Raw genomic sequence first — 20,146 nt, 5'->3', positions numbered from 1 at the left:
TTTGTGCCTGTAGTCCCAATTACTTGGGCAGCAGAAGTGGAGGATCACTTAAGCCTGGGAGCTCGAGGCTGCAGTGAGCTGTGATCATGCCACTGCACTCCAGCCTGGGTGACAGATCAAGACCCTGTCTCCAAATAAATAAATATAAAAATTAAAACAGAATAAACCACACCCAAGAGACCACATGACCCCATATTTAAGTAAATATTCAATCATCCCACACCCTGGTATAGACTCAGTGCCATTGGCTGTATGAATAATACCACACAGAGTCCCACTTCTTTCCTATTTACTTGTGTTTGACTTGAAACCTGGATACACCCCACTACCACCCACATATATATTCCATTTATGGTTTTGCCCTGACTCTGATGCCCAGGTTGGATCTCTGGACACTGACTCACCTACTTGTTTTTTCAATCTGTCCTTCCCTCTCATTTGAGGCAAAATTCTGGACTGTGACCTGGATTGCATGCTCTAGTGGTGCTTTCCTATATAACCACCCACATGCTATTACAATTTAGATACTCTGATGATGAATAGAATTGGAAAGCTTTAGCCCCTATAGGCTCAAAATCCCTTACCTTCTGTGATCTTTTTTGTACTGATACTTCCCAGAAGCCAGAAATTACCTTAGCCCCAAGCCCATGGTGAACAGAGTCAAGAATCAAAATACTGATAGATTCATCAAGGTTATGCTATTCCTAAGTTTCAAGAACATAATCATCAATAGTCAATAAATTGATCCATAGCACCACCCATCATTTAATAAACTATCCTCCACTGTGGTGTACCATTTCAGAACAATTTCATCATTAGTCTTTAAACCTCGACAATAATAGGTCATTCCATATAAGCCATAAATCTGTTTTCTTATCTAAGAGAGGAGCAAGTTTGCCTCATAATAAGGTCAGACGGCAAATGCGCACAGTGCTGTGGTGGCGGTCTGGAAATAAAGGTGGCTTGGGAATGAGGAAAAATATTTGGGACTTATCCACAGGCCTGGTCATTGCAAACTGGCAAGAAAATAGAAAGTCACCATTAAATTTGGGGTGAGTCTTGAATTAGGTTATGACACACCTGTGTTGCCAAATGTGAATTTTGGGAAAAAGAGACACTCACCTGCTTACAGTTTCCTTTGCATAAGTCAGTTTCTAAGGAAAACAAAGACATAAAAATGACTGAGTTAACAACAGTTATTAAGGAGTAAATAAAACTTATTTCATAGAGACCACTACTGCCCTAACATGGTAGAATCCATGTTACTATTCTCTATGGTTAGACAAGTGATTAAAACAAGTACTAATGATACCAAGTTTGTTTTGCGACTATTGCAACACCCTGACATTCAGTCTACTTACATGCACAAAAAGTTCCTATGCTCTTTCTTAATGGGCACAAATAACAGACTTGATCTGCCAATCATTTTGTAAAGGTATCAAAGTTATAGATTTGCAGAGTTTTACATAAACCTGCCATGGACTTAGAATCAAAGAATTTTTTATCTGATGTATTTATAGTAATTCTCATCCTAGAACAATGTGAACATGTGGATAAAATAATTGATAAATTTGTTTCTACAGAATTCAGACAAAAAAGACATATCATACCAATAATTGGATTATTCTCCAGGGGCATTCTAAAGCAAATTGCCTGCAAGTTTCCCCTAAATTAAGATTGTTATTTTGAGATCAATATGATAGAAGGAATAGTGACTTGGAATCAGGAGACCTAGTTTCAAGTTCCAGTTTCCCCTCCTTAGCTATATAGGAAAATCCCAAAATCTCTCTAGTGCTGGGCCTCAATTTCCTCATGGGTAAAACAGAGAGACTATTACTCTAAGTACGTCTCATTGCATTTAGAAATGACTCACTGCTCTTCTTGCTCTACAGATTCTCCCAGAATAATCTCAGCCACTCTCATGGTTTCAATTATAGGCATACCTCTGATATATTACAGGTTTGGTTCCAGATCACATAAAAGCTCAATGAAGCAAATATCCCAGTAAAGCAAGTCACATATTTTTTTGTTTCCTAGTGCATTAAAAGTTATGTTTACATTATACTGTAGTCTATTAAAAGTGCAATAACATCACATCTAAAAAAGGTATATACCTTAATTTTAAAATACTTCATTGCTAAAAAATGCTAACAATACTCTGAGCCTTCAGCAAGTCATCATCTTTCTGCATCTGGAGGGTCTTGCCTCCCAGTTGATGGCTGCTGACTAATCAGAATGATGGCTGCTGACTAATCAGAATGATGGCTGCTGACTAATCAGAATGATGGCTGCTGATGATTGAGGGAACGGTGGCAGCTTCATAAAAATAAGACAACAACGAATTTGGCCCCATTAATTGAATTTTTCTTTCACAAAAGATTTCCCTGTAATATATAATGCTATTGATAACATTTTATCTAAAACTTCTCTTAAAATTGGAGTCAATCCTCTCAAATCCTGTCACTTCTTTATCAACTGAGTTTATGTAATATTCTAAATCCTTTACTGTCATTTCGATAGTGTTCCCAGCATCTTTACCAGAAGTAGATTCCATTTGACGAAACAACTTTCTTTGTTCATTCATAAGAAGAAATTTCTTATTCATTCAAGTATTATTATGAGATTGTAGTAATTTAGTCTCATCTTCAGGCTGTACTTCTAAGTCTAGTTCTCTTGCTATTTCTACCACATCTGTGGTTACTTCCTCTAATGAAGTCTTGAGCCCCTCCAAGTCATCCATGAGAGTTGGAATCAACGTCTTCCAAACCCTTATTCATGTTGGTATTTTGACCTCACCTACTGAGTCATGAATGTTGTGAGTGCCATCTAGATGGTAAATCCTTTCCAGAAGATTTTCAGTTCACTTTGCCTAAATCCATCAAAGAAATCACTATCTATGGCAGCTGCATGAAAAGTATTTCTAAAATCACAACACTTAAAAGTTGAAATTACTCCTTACTCCATGGGCTGCAGAATAAATATTGTATTGGCAGGCACAAAAACAACATTAATCTCCTTGTACATCCCCATCAGAGCTCTTGGGTGGCTACATGCATTGCCCATGAGCAGTAATACTTGAAAAAAAAAAATTCTGAGCAGTAGGTGTCAAAGATGGGCTTAAAAGATTCAGTAAACCATACTGTAAACAGATGTGGTGCCATCAGACTTTTTTGTTCCATTTATAGAGCATAAGTGGAGTAGATTTAGCATATTTCTTAAGGGCCCTAGGATTTTTGGCATGGTAAATAAGCATTGCCTTCCAACTTAAGTCACTAACTGCATTATCCTATAACAAGAAATTCAGCCTGTCCTTTATTGAAGCCAAGTATTGACGTCTCTCTCACTATCAAAGTTCTAGGTGGCATCTTTGTCCAGTAGAAAGCTGCTTCATCTACATTAAAAATCTTTCATTCCATGTAGCCACCTTCATAAATTATCTTAGCTAGATCTTCTAGACAACTTGCTACAGCTTCTGCATCAGTACTTGCTTATGTTATGAAGATAGCTTCTTTTCTTAACTACATAAACCAACCTCTGCTATCTTCCAACTATTCTTCTGAAGCTTCCTTGCCTCTCTCAGCCTTCACAGAATTGAAAAGAGTGAGGCCTTGCTCTGGATCTGGCTTTGGTTAAGGGAATGTTATGGTTGCTCTGATCTTCCACTCTGACCACTAACACCTTCTCCATATCAGCAAGAAGGCTGTTTTGCTTACTTATCACTCATTTGCTCACTGGAATAGCACTTTTAATTTATTTTTATTTATTTATTTATTTACTTTTACTTTAAGTTCCAGGATACAAGTGTAGAATGTATAGGTTTGTTACATAGGTATTATACATGTGCCATGGTGGTTTGCTGCACCTATCAGCCCATCATCTAGTTTTTAAGCCCCACATGCATTAGCTATTTGTCCTGATGCTCTCCCTCCCCTTGACCCCCACCCCCCAACTAGCCCTGGTTTATGTTGTTCCCCTTCCTTTGTCCATGTGTTCTCACTATTCAACTCCCACTTATTAATGAGAACATGTGGTGTTTTGTTTTCTGTTCCTGGGTTAGTTTGCTGAGAATGATGGCTTCCAGCTTCATCCATGTCCCTGCAAAGGATATGATCTCATTCCTTTTTATGGCTGCATAGTATTCCATGGTATATATGTACCACATTTTCTTCATTCAGTCTATCATTGATGGGCATTTGGGTAGGTTCCATGTCTTTGTTATTGTAAATAGTGCTGCAATAAACATACATGTGCATGTGTCTTTATAGTAGAATGATTTATATTCCTTTGGGTGTATACCCAAAAATGGGATTGCTGGGTCAAATGGTATTTCTGGTTCTAGATCCTTAAGGAATCACCACATTGTGTTCCACAATAGTTGAACTAATTTTCATTCCCACCAGCAGTGTAAAAGCATTCCTATTTCTCAACAGCCTCGCCAGAATCTATTGTTTCTTGACTTCTTAATAATCGCCATTCTGACCGGTGTGAGATGGTATGTCATTTTGGTTCTGATTTGCTTTTCTCAAACGACCAGTGATGATGAGCTTTTTTTCATATGTTTGTTGGCTGTATAAATGTCTTCTTTTCAGAAATGCTGTTACATCCTATACCCACTTTTTGATGGGGGTTTTTTCTTGTAAACTTAAGTTCCTTGTAGATTCTAGATATTAGACCTTTGTCAGATGGGTAGATTGCAAAATTTTCTCACATTCTGTAGGTTGCCTCTTCACTCTGATGAGAGTTTCTTTTGCTGTGCAGGAGTTTTTTAGTTTAATTAGATCCCATTTGTCAATTTTGACTTTTGTTGTTACTGCTTTTGGCATTTTCGTCAGGAAATCTTTGCCCATGCCTACGTCCTGAATGGTATTGCCTAGGTTTTCTTCTAGGGTTTTTATGGTTTTGGGTTTTACATTTAAGTTTTTAATCTATCTTGAGTTAATTTTTGTATAAGGTGTAAGGAAGTGGTCCAGTTTCAGTTTTCTGCATGTGGCTAACCAGTTTTCCTAGCACCATTTATTAAACAGGGAATTCTTTCCCCAGCTTGTTTTTATCAGGTTTGTCAAAGATGAGATGGTTGTAGATATGTGGTGTTATTTTTGAGGTCTCTGTTCTGTTCCATTGGTCTATATGTCTGTTTCGGCACCAGTACCATGCTGTTTTGGTTACTGTAGCCTTGCAGTCTAGTTTGAAGTCAGGTAGCATGATGCCTCCAGCTTTGCTGTTTTTGCTTAGGATTGTCTTAGCTATACAGGCCCTTTTTAGTAGTTTTTTCTAATTCTGTGAAGAATGTCAATGGTAGTTTGATGGGAATAGCATTGAGTCTATAAATTACTTTGGGCAATATGGCCATTTTCACAATATTGTATCTTCCTATTCATAAAGATGGAATGTTTTTTCATTTGTTTGTGTCCTCTCTTATTTCCTCGAGCAGTGAGTGGTTTGTAGTTCTCCCTGAAGAGGTTCTTTGCATACCTTGTTAGCTGTATTCCTAGATATTTTATTCTTTTTGTAGCAATTGTCAATGGGAGTTCATTCATGATTTGGCTCTCTGCTTGTCTATAATTGGTGTATAGGAATGCGTGTGTATTTTGCACATTGATTTTGTATCCTGAGACTTTGCTGAAGTTGCTTATCAGCTTAAGGAGTTTTGGGGCTGAGACATTGGGGTTTTCTAGATATAGAACCATGTTGTCTGCAATCAGAGTCAATTTGACTTCCTCTCTTCCTGCTTGAATACATTTCTTTCTCTTGCCTGATTGCCTTGGCCAGAAATTCCAATATTATGTTGAATAGGAGTAGTGAGAGAGGGCATGCTTGTCTTGTGCCAGTTTTCAAAGGGAATGCTTCCAGCTTTTGCCCATTCGGTATCATATTGGGTGTGGGTTTTTGTCATAAATAGCTCTTATTATTTTGAGATATGTTCCATCAATACCTAGTTTGTTGAGAGTTTTTAACATGAAAGGCTGTTGAATTTTGCCAAAGGCCTTTTCTGCATCTATTTGAGATGACTGTGGTTCTGTTTATGTGATGGATTACGTTTATTGATTTGCATATGTTGGACGAGCTTTGCATCCCAGGGATGAAGCCAACTTGATTGTGCTATATAAGCTTTTTGATGTACTGCTGGATTGGGTTTGCCAGTATTTTATTGAGGATTTTTGCATCAATGTTCATCAGGCATATTGGCCTGAAGTTTTCTTTTTTTGTTGTGCGCCTGCCAGGTTTTGGTATCAGGATGATGCTGGCCTCATAAAATGTGTTAGGGAGGAGTCCTTCCTTTTCAATTATTTGCAATAGTTTCAGAAGGAATAGTAACAGCTCCTCTTCGTATCTCTGGTAGAATTCAGCTGTGAATCCATCTGGTCCCAGGTTTTTTTGTTTGTTTGTTTGTTTTGTTTTGTTTTGTTTTTGATTGGTAGACTATTAATTACTGCATCAATTTCAGAACTTGTTATTGGTCTATTCAGCGATTCTGAATCTATTCAGGACTTCTTCCTGATTTAGTCTGGGGAGGGTTTATGTGCCCAGGAATTCATCCATGTCTTCGAGATTTTCTAGTTTATTTGCATAGAGGAGTTTATAGTATTCTCTGATGGCAGTTTTTAATTCTGTGGGATCAATGGTGATATCCCCTTTATCATTATTTATTGTGTCTATTTGAGTCTTTTCTCTTTTCTTCTTTATTAGGATAGCTAGCAGTCAATCTATTTTGTTAATTTTTTCAGAAAACCAGCTCCTGGATTCATTGATTTTTTTTTTTTTTTTTAGGATATGTCATGTCTCTGTCTCCTTCAATTCTGCTCTGATCTTAGTTGTTTCTTGTCTTCTGCTAGCTTTTGATTAGTTTCCACTTGCCTCTCTGGCTGTTTAATTGTGATGTTAGCATGTCAATTTTAGATCTTTCCTGCTTTCTCTTGTGGGCATTTAGTGCTATAAATTTCCCTTTTAACACTGCTTCTGGTACATTGTGTCTTTGTTCTCATTGGTTTCAAATAACTTCTTGATTTCTGCCTTAATTTCATTATTTACCCAGGAGTCATTCAGGAGCAGGTTGTTTAATTTACCCAGGAGTCATTCAGGAGCAGGTTGTTTAATTTCCATGTAATTGTGTGGTTTTGAGTGAGTTTCCTAATCCTGAGTTCTAACAGGATTGCACTGTGGTCTGTGAGACTGTTTGTTATGATTTCAGTTCTTTTACATTTGTTGAGGAGTGTTTTACTTACAGTTATGTGGTCAATTTTAGAGTAAGTGCCATGTGGCGCTTAGAAGAATGTGTATTCTGTTGATTTGGGGTGGAGAGTTCTGTAGATGACTGTTAGGTCCACTTGATCCCAAGCTGAATTCAAGTCCTGAATATCCTTGTTAATTTTCTGTCTTGTTGATCTGTCTAATATGACAGCAGAGAGTTAAAGTCTCCCATTATTACTGTGTGGGAATCTAAGTCTCTTTGTGGGCATCTAAGAACTTGTTTTATGAATCTGGGTGCTCCTGTATTGGGTGCATATATATTCAGGATAGTTAGATCTTCTTTTTGAATTGGTCCTTTTACTGTTATGTAATGCCCTTCTTTGTCTTTTTTTTACCTTTGTTGGCTTAAAGTCTGTTTTGTCAGAGACTAGGATTGCAATCCCTGCTTTTTTTTCTTTTCTTTCCATTTGTTTGGTAAATTTTCCATCACTTTATTTTGAGCCTATGCGTGTCTTTGCATGTCAGGTGGGTCTCCTGTATACAGGACACCAGTGAGTCTTGACTCTTTATCCAATTTGCCAGTCTGTGTCTTTTAATTAGGGCATTTATTCCATTTACATTTAAGGTTAATACTGTTATGTGTGAATTTGATTATGTCATCATGATGCTAGTTGGTTATTTTTGCACACTAGTTGATGCAGTTTCTTCACAGTGTCTTCAGTCTTTGTATTTTGGTGTGTTTCTGCAGTGACTGGTGCCAATTTTTCCTTTCCATATTCAGTGCTTCCTTCAGGAGCTCTTGCAAGGCAGGCCTGATGGTGATGAAATCTCTCAGCATTTGCTTGTCTGGAAAGGATTTTATTTCTCCTTCACTTATGAAGCTTAGTTTGACTGAACATGAAATTCTGGGTTGAAAATTCTTTTATTTAAGAATGTTGAATAGGCCGGGCGTGGTGGCTCAAGCCTGTAATCCCAGCACTTTGGGAGGCCAAGACAGGCGGATCACGAGGTCAGGAGATCGAGACCATCCTGGCTAACACGGTGAAACCCCGTCTGTACTAAAAAATACAAAAAACTAGCCGGGCGTGGTGGCAGTGCCTGTAGTCCCAGCTACTCGGGGGGCTGAGGCAGGAGAATGCCGTAAACCCAGGAGGCGGAGCTTGCAGTGAGCTGAGATCTGGCCACTGCACTCCAGCCTGGGCAGCAGAGCAAGACTCCGTCTCAAAAAACAAAAAACCAAAAACAAAAAACAAAAAAAAAAAAGAACGTTGAATATTGGCTCCCACTCTCTTCTGGCTTGTAGGGTTTCTGCTGAGAGGTCCACTGTTAGTCTGACATGCTTGCCCTCTGTTGGCAACCCTGCCTTTCTCTCTGGCTGCCTCTAACATTTTTTTCTTCATTTCAACTTTAGAGAATCTGATGATTATGTGTCTTGGGGTTGATCTTCTCATGCAGTATCATAGAGTGTTCTCTGTATTTCCTGAATTTGCATGTTGACCTGTCTTACTAGGTTGGGGAAGTTCTCCTGGATAATATCCTGAAGTATGTTTTGCAATTTGGTCCTTTCTCCCCGTCTTTTTCAGGTACTCCACTCATCATAGGTTCAGTCTTTTTACATAGTCCCATATTTCTCAGAGGTTCTGTTTGTTCCTTTTCATTCTTTTTTTCTAATCTTGTCTGCATGCCTTATTTCAGCAAAACGGTCTTCAAACTCTAATATCCTTTCTTTCGCTTGGTCGATTTGGCTATGATACTTGCGTATTTTTCATGAAGTTCTCATGCTATGTTTTTGAGCTCCATCAGGTCATTTACATACCTCTCTCAACTTGTTATTCGAGTTAGCAGCTCCTGTAACATTCTATCAAGGCTCTTAGCTTGTTTGTATTGGGTTAGAACATGCTCCTTTAGCTCCGCAGTGTTTGTGATTACCCACCTTCTGAAGCCTACTTCTGTCAATTCATCCGTCTTATCCTCCATCCAGTTCTGCATCCTTGCTGGAGAGGCACTGCAATCATTTGGAGGAGAAGCAGCACTCTGGCCTTTTGGGTTTTCAACCTTTTTTTGTTGATTCTTTGTCATCTTCATAAGTTTGTCTAGTATTAATCCTTGAGGCTGCTGACCCTTGGATTCAGTTTTTGTAGGGAATTTTTTGTTGTTGATGCTGTTGTTGTTTGTTTGCTTGTTTTTCTTGCAATGGTCAGGTCCCTCTTCTGCAGGGCTGCTGCCGTTTGCAAGGGGTTCACTTCAGCCCCTCTTCATCTGATTCATTCCCATGCCTGGAGATGTCACTCGAGGAGACTGGAGAACAGCAAAGATGGGTGCCTGCTCCTTCCTCTGTGATATCTGACCTCAAGGGGCACCAACCTGATGCCAGTAGAAATGCCCTGTATAGGGTGTCTGACAACCCCTATACAGGAGACACTGTGAAGAAACTGCGTTAGAGGGTCTCACCCAGTTGGGTAGCATAGGGAACAGGACCCACTTAACGAAGCACTTTGACTGTCCCTTGGTGGAGGGAGTGTGCTTCACTGTGGGGAAACTCACTCATCTGGGATACCCAGATTCCTCAGAACTACCAGGAGGGAAGGCTAAAGTCTGACAGTCCACGGAGACTGTGGTCACCCCTCCCCCTAGAGGCTCAGGCCCAGAGAGATTAGAGTCTGTCCCTAAGCCCCTGGATGGAGTTGTTGGAGTTCCTGCAGGGAGGCCCCGCCCAGTGAGGAGGGACGTGTCAAGGTCCGGCCTGAAGAGGCGCTCTGTCTGCAGTCTGCCACAGCCAGTGTGGTGGGCTGTGGGGGATACTTCTTGGCACAAAGCAGTCCAGCCTCCCTGGCTCCAGCAGAGGAAAGACATGGCCTGGAGCTATAGAGATGGCTGCCCCCCTTCCCCCGCCTGGGAGCTTAGTGTGTTAGGCAGCTATCGGTCCCATTGTTGGCCATAGCCCCTCCTGCAACGAGCTCAAAGGGCTTAGACAGCAGGCAGCTGCAGCTGTGGTGCTGGTTGCCCCTCCTGATGGGAGCTCCGCAGGCTTAAGCAGATTCTAGCTTAGTGGCTGTTGAAAATCTGCTGGGTTCTGTGGTTGGGACCCTAGGCCCCGGTGGTGTGGGCTCACAGGTGAGATCTTCTGATCCGTGAGTTGCACAGTTCCATGGAAAAAGCACGTTTTCCCAGGCTGGGTAGCAGGCTCATTCACTGCCTCCCTTGGCTGGGGCCCGCGGCACCACACTGCTCTTCCTCCCTCTCTGTGTGTCACGCCAGCTGCCTAGTCAGTTCTGATGACAGAACTTGGATACCTCGGCTGCCAGTGCAGGACTCACATGCTGTTATGGTTCTTTTAGATGGGAGCCACAGATTGCTGCTGCTTCTAGTTGGCCATCTTGGCCCCGACCCCCACTTTTAATTTCTTTCAAGAACTTTTCCTTTGCATTCACAACTTAGCTAACTGTTTGGTGCAAGAGACCTAGCTTAAGGCCTATCTCAGCTTTTGACATACTTTCCTCACTATGCTTAATCATTTCTAGCTTTTGATTTAAAGTGAGAGACATGCTATTCTTTTCACTTGAACACTTAGAAGCCATTGTCGGGTTATTAACTGGCCTGATCTCAATATTGCTGTATCTCGGGGAACAGGGAGGCCTGAGGAGACGGAAAGAGACCTCAGGGGTAGTCAGTGAGTGGGTAGAGTAGCTGAAACACAAACAACATTTATCGATTAAACTTGATGTCTTACATGGATATTGTTCATGGCACTCCAGAACCATTACAATAGTAATTGTAATTGTAATAATCAAAGATAACCGATCACAGATTACATAAGAGATAAAGAAAATAATTTTTTAAAGTTTCAAATAATTTAAGAATTACCAAAATGTGAGACAGAGACACAAACTGAGCACAGGCTGTTGGAAAAATGTCACCAACAGACTTGCTTGACACAGAGTTGTCATAAACCTTTGATCTGTAAAAAACTGCAGTATCTGTGAAGCACAATAAAGGGCAGCACAATAAAACGAGGTGTGCCTACGCTAAGTCCAAAATGGTGATTCCTATAGCAACACTGACATCCCGAACCCCTATCCTTGGCTTCATACCTAAATATCAAGCAATTCACATTTCACACAGGTGGTTCAAATGAACACATCAAAAGTGAACTCATTCTCCCTGCCACATCTACAAAGCTGCTTCTTTGCCCCAGTTATTGGTTTAGTTACCCAAGCTAGAAACTGGAAGGCTTCCCGGGCCGTTCCTTCACCCTGTCTCAACCCATCAGAGTCCTGCTAATTTTGTTCCTGTTTACATCTCTCAAGTTCCCTTTGTCTATCTCATGGTCTGGTTGGTATCCTTATCCTCCTTGGCCTGGAGTACTCAAGCAACACCCTACCTTGTCTCTCTGCTCCAGTTTTATCTCCTATAATCCATCCTATGCGATGTAGAAACCATAACGACCTTTTTCAAATTCAAAACTGCCAAATCAGTTCCTGCAACTTACCTACCTACAAGCCTTCAATGATTTCCTAAGATCTACAGAGTTAAATCCAAGCTAGTTCAGTTATCCATTTTTTCAGTCTGATCTCCTGTCATTCCTAGTCTACTTTTTGGTATATTGGTCCAGGTCATTCTCTACAAACACTTGGCTCATGCTGTCCTTTCTGCTAGAATATTTATCCCCAACTCTTCCTTATTTAACTAACTTGTACTTATCATTTACAACTCTATCCAGGCAACACATCATTCCCTTCATCTGCTTTTTCTATTGAATAATTATTGGAAGAATATTTTCTATGCCTTCAAATCTAAATTTACTAAAAGTTCCACTTGTAAGAGATACATTCCAAAGTAACATCAGAAGATTGTGTTCTTCTGGTAATACTAACCCATCATATATATTTGCTACACTAATGGCTGATCCTATATTGTGGACATCATTAAGATAGGCAACACAATTAAAAATATAAGTATGTATATGTGTGTGTATGTCTATATAGTTTCCCTTAAATAGCTATCCCATGTTAGCCACTGCAATTTGTAAAATTGGTAATGATTGAGAAAGGAGGCCCAATGGTGTGAAGGAAAGAAAACCAATTTTGGAAAAGAGAACTGGATTTGGATTTAAGCTCCATCATATCTGGTTTAATGTTATAGAATAAAGAATTTAATAATTCTATGTCCTTATCTGTAAAATGGGGATATTACCACCTCCTTGTAAGGTTGCCGTTATAACATCTAATAACTTATTAATGAGTTTGATACATGACGTGGTACATGGTAGATACTGAAAAAATAGTAGCTTTTAACATAGTTATTAATGCTGAGCAGTTAAAAATGTGACAAGCAAAAAAACACATGCAATACCTTTGATTAAAATGTGAGGTGCCATGATTAAAAGTCGCGTTCATTTTAAAACACACAAAACCCTGCACAGGTTCAAAACATTTGTACCCCTGCAAAATTTGTCTTTAGTCCACCCATGTTTATCAAACCATCCTTCTCTCCCCAACATCCCCCATTTAATAAGATCATTCCTCTCTTGGACTAAATGTTAAGAGTATAATATAATTCTTATACTATAAATAAAATTTTAAAATAGAATAGGATAATATGTTTTATTACCTTTACGATATACTAATCTGATTTGATTATACACAAAATAGCTCAGTGTTATTGAGTAAGTAATTATTTCCTCAGTCTCTGTAAAGTATATAATACTTAGAACCAGTACTTAAAATAATCTTCATAAAGTTTACAAATTGTACCAAGTAAAAAAATACAATATAGTTATTGCTTGTATACTCATTTAAACAAGTATCTATTGCAGCTTTACTACCTTACGGGAAAGCAAAAATGAACAATGACATAATCCTTGCCTTGTGCCTTACAGTCTAGCAGAGGAATTAGTCACATATACAACTAATCATCATAAAATATAAAAAGTACAGTATTAAAAATGAATAAAGAATTGTGGGAGCTCAAAGAATTATGGTAGCTAAATCTTCTAGGCTGAGGGTTGGTTCCTTGCAAGGGAAGTTACATATGAGGACATAGAGGAATTGAATAGATGGACAGGGAGATATACGGAATAACAAACAGCATGAACAATTTGCCACATATGTCTGGACAGTTTCACTGTCTTGTCATGAATACATATGTGCTACATGAAAAGGGAAAAGTGGCAGGTAATTCATCTTTCTGCATGTTTACTTATCCTTTGCTAAGAGTAAAACACTGTTTAAAACAAGGAAAACAAGTGAGCACACTCATTATTAGAATCATACCTATGCCTCGCTAACATTTATTCAAATGAACTATGTCCTCTGTCTTAATTAGAGTTATTGCTATTCACTCTGAGTTGATAACATGTAAAACTTTGGCGAAAACATTTGACTGTCACAGATTTATATTCTTAACCTAAATCTTTGCTGAATATTATTTCCAAATATTTACATCTATAAACAAGGCTGAGGCTCTTGTCTGAGTTAATAATGTCTTCTTTTTCTTTTTGTAGACAGAATAACATGAAAATATTAATAAGGTATATTACAGAGACCAGAGCTAGGAATAAAAGACTAGGCCACACGCTAGGGCTGCTTACTCGGATAGCCCCGTTCAACAAAAGAGTAATACAGGCATTTGCCACTTGTTTTTGCTTCCTTTAGGCTTTAGCTGTGTATATCCTCCTACAATAGCCCAGGAATTCATTCCTCTGTTGTGACACTTACCTTCATGATTAAGCTTCTATGTTCCACAGATTCACTAAAATTTGTGCCCATTTCAAATATACTTGTGACTCCATCCTCACACAAATTCATCCAGTAATGATATTCCTCACGCCCAGGAAGTCGATCCCAAAAAGTCCTGAAGGCTTCCCAGACAGCTTCCTGACACACTAGAAAATAGAGAGGTGTATTTTACAAAAAGCTAACATGCTCTGGGGTTCTTACAATGATCATAGACGGATTCATACAGATTCCTTGAGACACTCAAGTGTCCTTTCTGGAGGGACCTAGGAATGATTCTCAGTCAAAGTGTATGTCCAGTTTAAACTTTTCATTTCTGAAGAGAATTTATATTTCCTATTCCTTTCTCTTACAAAGGGAATTGATTCATCTCTTCATGAGCTGGAGTGTCTCCCCCATCTCTTAAAAAAATCCATATTTATACTTTACAAAAGTGGAGCTGATATTGAGTATACTGTATTTAATCCAATTGTTTTCCTAATGGACACAGTGATTTTCAGTTTCCTTAATGTTCGCAGATGTTCTCCTAAAGTCTTCACTTGATCTTAGCCAAAAGGCCGAGAAGCGATATCCTAAAGTCTTAACTTCAAAAACCAGCTTCTTTGCTTTTCAGGATCACTGGGGAAGGAGACACTGACATATATAAATGGCCTGGAGCTTTTTGGCTAAATGCAGTGACATAACCGCATTGCATCTACTTGCTCAAAATGTCATCACGTTTCTGATTTAAAAAAAAAAAAACAGGAGTATTCAAACTTTTCCTCAAAGCTTACAGGAAGCAGAAAGTACTACATGAAATCGAGTAGAAGATATCCACCTGAAATTATCACTCTCAAACTACTATATTTCATATCTGAGAACAGAAAATAATCGTCTTTTTTATACATAAAAACTTGTGTCCACACAAAAACCTGCACACAAGTATTTATAAAGTCGCTTTATTCATAATTGCCAAAACTTGGGGGTGACGAAGATGTCTTTCAATAGGTGAAAGGATGAACAAACTGTGATGTATCTAAAATATTACTCAATGATAAACAGAAGTGAACTTTCAAGCTGTAAAAGACATGGAGAAAACTTTAATGCACATTGCTAAGTAGAGGAAGCCAATCTGAAATGACTGCATACTGGTGATTCCAATACCATTCTGGAAAAGGCAAAACTATGGAGACAGTACAGAGATCAGTGGTTTCCAGGGGCTGGGGGAGACAGGGATGAACAGCAGATTTTTAGGGCAGTGAAAGTACTCCATATGATACTATAATGGAGGATACACGTCATTATACATTTGTCAAAATCCATAGAATGTAAAACACAAAGAGTGAACCCTAATGTTAACTATGAACTTCAGTTAATAATAATGTGTCAGTGTTGGCACATAAATTATAACACATGTACCACAATAATACAAAATGTTAATAAAAGGGAAAAGTGGTGGGGGAGTTGAGGGAATATATGTAACTCTCTAAACACGCTGCTCAATTTTTCTGTAAACCTAAAACTGCTCTAAGAAATATAGCCTATTAATTTAAGAACTATATATATATACACACAAACATACATACATACACATGAACTTTAAAATGATATTCAGGAGAAATATATTGCTGTATTAAAATAAAAACTAATCAATTTATTTGCTAAGTTATTCCAAAGCATCAAATCTGAAAGGCTGCTAAATAGTATCTCTGTGCATTTTGCATAGTACTGAATGTACTGCTGTTTTGTAACCATTTCAGAGGTGCAGGACTCTGTAGGTAACAGATCAGGATGGAAGGGAAGAGGAAGAGAGTGATAAGAGAGAAAGTTAGATTTAACAGAGATTTTTTTAAAAAAACTATTTTTCATAGCAAGAAGATTGAATACACATCAGGCAGTATAGTGAGGTGGAGCCTCTGGATTCACATAGTCGGAAGATCTAAATTCCTGCTCTAGCTTTCTAGTACACTAGTTTGATAACCATGGGTAACTTACCTAACTATTCAAAGCTTCAATTGACTCATCTCTCTTTTTTAACAGGATAAATAATTACTACCTTATTATCTTATCTGTGAAAGTATTTTACAAATTGCAAAGTGCAACATGAATATCATATGTTAGTATCAGGTTCAATTCTGATTGTCCAATAGTTATTTGGTGGAAGAAGATAGTCCAAGCCAAAAAAATTCTTAAGCTTTAACAGATTATGAAATGTATGAGTATTGAAAGTTTCCCTGTCAATTGAGTTTTAGGGCTAAACTGAACCTTTTATTACAAACTTAATTTGCCTTTTATTGAACTAACTGTATCCTTATTATTGTTATTCAGAACTTTTGACCATACGGCAGACAGAAGAGTCCAGCAGGCACTGACTGAGGCAGAGCTGAACTGTTTGTAGATCATTGTTTTTCATTTCTTCTTCTTAAAACTTCGAAATGAACATTAAAGTAAATTCCAAAAGACAACACAAAGGTGAAAAGTCTGGGTCAGTAAAAACTAACAAAAAGTGAATGTCTATAATGTGTGGTTATGAAATGAAGTGATTCAGAGAAAGTATTTTAAAAGTTTGAAAAAACAACTATCTACCCATAGGGAAAGAAAAAATAAATCTCAATGCCTTCTTCATACTATACACAAAAAATGATTTGAACTATTAGGGTTAATACTATGAAGTTTCTGAAATAAAACATAGAAGAGTATCTACATCACTTGAGGATAAACAAAGGTTTTATAGACTACACAGAAAGCAACAATTGTGAAAGAAAAATATAATAAACTAGAATTCATCAAAACTAAAGTGTCTGATTATCAAAAGACACTGTTAATAAAAATGAGTAGGCAAACCACATATCTAGCAGAAATTTTCAAAATACATTTATCTGGCAAAGAATTGGGATTTAGGATACTGAAATAATTCCTACAACTCCCTAGCAAAAAAAACAAACAACCTAATTTTTACAGTAGGTAAAAGGCTGGAATATATAATTCACAAAGAAAGAGATACAAATAGCCAATGAGTATGTGAAAAACTGTTCACCATCATTCATTTTTCAGAGAAATTCAAATTAAAGTATACACACACAAACCAGAATGACTGAAATTTTTACATGGAAAACACCAAAATTTGGCAAAAATGCAGAGCAACCAAAAGCCTCATTTTGGTAGGAATGTATAATAGTACAACCACTTTGAAAATAAATGTTGTTTCTTATATAACAAAATATACACCAATCCTATTGTATTAGTTCATTCTCACGCTGCTATGAAGAAATGCTCAAGAATGGGTAATTTATAACGGAAAGAGATTTAATTGACTCATAGTTCCACATAGGTGGGGAGGCCTCAGGAAACTTACAATCATGGTGGAAGGGAAGCAAACACATCCTTCTTCACATGGCAACAGGAGAAAGAAGTGTTGAGTGAAGTGGGGGAAAGCCCCTTATAAAGCTATCAGATCTTGTGAGAACTTGCTCACTATCATGAAAACAGCATGGGGGAACCACTCCCATAATCTAATCATCTCCCACAAGGTCCTACCTCCAACAAATAAGGATTACAATTTGGATTAAAATTCAAGATGAGATTTTGGGTGGGGATACAGGCAAACTGTATCATTCTGCCCTGGCCCCTCCCAAATGTCATGTCCTCACATTTCAAAACACAACCATGCCTTTCCAACGTCTCCCAAAGTCTTAACTCATTCCAGCATTAACTGAAAAGTCCAAGTTCAAAGTCTCATCTGAGACAAGGCAAGTCCCTTCCACCTATAAGGCTGTAAAATCAAAAGCAAGTTAGTTACTTCCTAGATACAATGGGGGTACAGACTTTGGGTAAATACACCATTGCAAATGGGAGAAATTGGCCAAAATTAAGTGAAATCTTAAAGCTCCAATATGATCTCTTTTGACTCCATGTCTCACATCCACGTCACACTGATGTAAGAGATGGGCTCCCACAGTCTTGGGAAGCTCCACCCCTGTGGGTTTGCAGGGTACAGCCCCCCTCCTAGCTGCCTTCACAGGGTGGCATTGAGTGTCTATGGCTTTTCCAGGTACCTGGTGCAAGCTGTTGGTTGATCTACCATTCTGGGGTCTGGAGGACAGTGACCCTCTTCTCACAGCTCCACTAGTCAGTGCCCCAATGGGGACTGTGTGGCAGCCCCGAGCCCACATTTCCCTTCCACACTGCCCCAGCAGATGTTCCCCACAAGGGCTCCATCCCTGCAAAATCTTCTGCCTGGACATCCAGACATTTCCCTACATACTCTGAAATTTAGGTGAAGGTTCTCATACCTCAATTCTTGACTTCTGTGCACCTTCAGGCCCAACACCACATGTAAGCCGCCAAGGCCTGGGGCTTGCACCCTCTGAAGCAACAGCTTGAGCATTATGTTGGCCCCTTTTAGCCATGACTGGCGTGAAGGGCACCAACTCCAGAAACTGCATAAAGCAGCAGGCCTCTGGGCCTGTTATGAGAGGGGCTGCTGTGAAGACCTCTGACATGCCCTGAAGACATTTTACCCATTGTCTTGGTGTTTAACATTTGGTTTATCACTACTTATGCAAATTTCTGCAATCAGCTTGAATTTCTTCTCAGAAAATGGGTTTTCTTTTCTATCGCATTGTCAGGTTGCAAATTTTCTGAACTTTTATGCTGTGCTTCCCTTTTAAACATAACTTTCAATTCCAAACCATATCCTTGTGAATATATAAATCTGAACGCTTTTAACAGCACCCAAGTCACCTCTTGAATGCTTTGCAGCTTAGAAATTTCTTCCACTAGATACCCTAAATCATCTCTCTCAAGTTCAAAATTCCACAGATCTCTAGGGCAGGGACAAAATTCCACCAGTCTCTTTGCTAAGACATAGTGAGTCACCTTTATTCCAGTTCCCACAAGATTCTCATCTCCATCTGAGACCTTCTTTCAGCCTAGACTTCATTGTCCATATCACTGTCAGCATTTTGGTCAAAACCATTCAACAAGTATCTAGGAAGTTCCGAACTTTCCCACATCTTCCTATCTTCTTCGAGGCCCTCCAAACTGTTCCTACCTCTGCCTGTTACCCAGTTCCAAAGTTGCTTCCACATTTTGGGGTATCTTTACAGCAATGCCCTACTACTTGGTAGCAATTTGCTATATTAGTTCATTCTCATGCTGCTATGGAGAAATATCAAAGACTGAAGCATTTATAAAGGAAAGAGATTTAAATTATTCACAGTGCTTCATGGCTGGGGAGGCCTCAGGAAACTTACAATCATGGTGGAAGGGGGAGCAAACACATCCTTCTTCACATGGCATCAGGAAAGAGAAGTGCTGAGTGAAACAGGGGAAAGCCCCTTATTAAGGCAAAGATCTCATGAGAACTCACTCGCTATCATGAGAACAGCATGGGGGAGCCACCCTCATCATCTAATGTCCCCCCATGAGGTCCCACCCCCAACACATAGGGATTACTCAAGATGTGATTTTGGGTGGGGACACAGCCAAACTATATCACCTATGACCCAGCAATTTCCTCCTAGGTACTCCTTTTTCTTTTGGAGACAGAGTCTTGCTCTGTCGCCCAGGCTGGAGTGCAGTGGTGTGATCTTGGCTCACTGCAAGCTCTGCCTCCCAGGTTCACACCATTCTCCTGCTTCAGTCTCCCAAGTAGCTGGGACCACAGGCGCCCGCCACCACGCCCAGCTAAGTTTTTGTATTTTTGGTAGAGACGGGGTTTCACCATGTTAGCCAGGATGGTCTCAATCTCCTGACCTTGTGATCTACCTGCTTTGGCCTCCCAAAGTACTGGGATTACAGGCGTGAGCCACCATGCCTGGCCCCTCATAGGTATTCCTTTAAGACATCTGTAAGCTTATATTCACAGAAAGACTTATGTTCAATGCCAGAGCATCTTTATTCATAATAACTTAAAAATGAAAACAACCCAAGTATCCATCAATAGAAAAATAAATAAACAAATGACCATGTAATGGAATCAAAAGGAAATTACTAATTCATGCAACAACATGGATGAATCTCAAAGGGCTGAGTGAAAGAAGCATTACACAAAAGAGCACATACTATTCGATTTATATAAAGTCCTAGGAAGGTGAAAATAATCTGCGAGTTAAAAAATGGTTCAAAGAGTGGTCACATACTAGAATGGGAATTATCTGGGAAGGAGTATAAGAGAACTTTCTGGGGTGATAATATCCTAAAACAAGAGAGGTTGGGGTTAATGTGTATTAGTCAAAAGTCAC

General features: G+C 39.0%; 1 protein-coding gene across 1 annotated transcript in view; it reads right to left on the bottom strand.

Annotated features, from left to right (window-relative positions):
- Positions 1 to 20,146, bottom strand: part of IMPG2 (interphotoreceptor matrix proteoglycan 2) — a 99,902-nt gene that overhangs the window by 67,757 nt on the left and 11,999 nt on the right. Inside the window, exons 3-4 of the mRNA XM_050778965.1 lie at positions 13,905 to 14,071; positions 1,123 to 1,154 (exon numbers count right to left, since the gene is read on the bottom strand). Coding sequence (XP_050634922.1) covers positions 1,123 to 1,154; positions 13,905 to 14,071 — 199 coding nt within the window. The remainder of the gene's footprint in view (positions 1 to 1,122; positions 1,155 to 13,904; positions 14,072 to 20,146) is intronic.

This window comes from Macaca thibetana, chromosome 2 (genome assembly GCF_024542745.1).
Source record: "Macaca thibetana thibetana isolate TM-01 chromosome 2, ASM2454274v1, whole genome shotgun sequence".
In the NCBI taxonomy this organism is placed as follows: Eukaryota; Metazoa; Chordata; class Mammalia; order Primates; family Cercopithecidae; genus Macaca; species Macaca thibetana.
The sequence above is the reverse complement of the archived record's forward strand: the minus strand, read 5'-3'. Positions and strand labels throughout refer to the sequence as shown.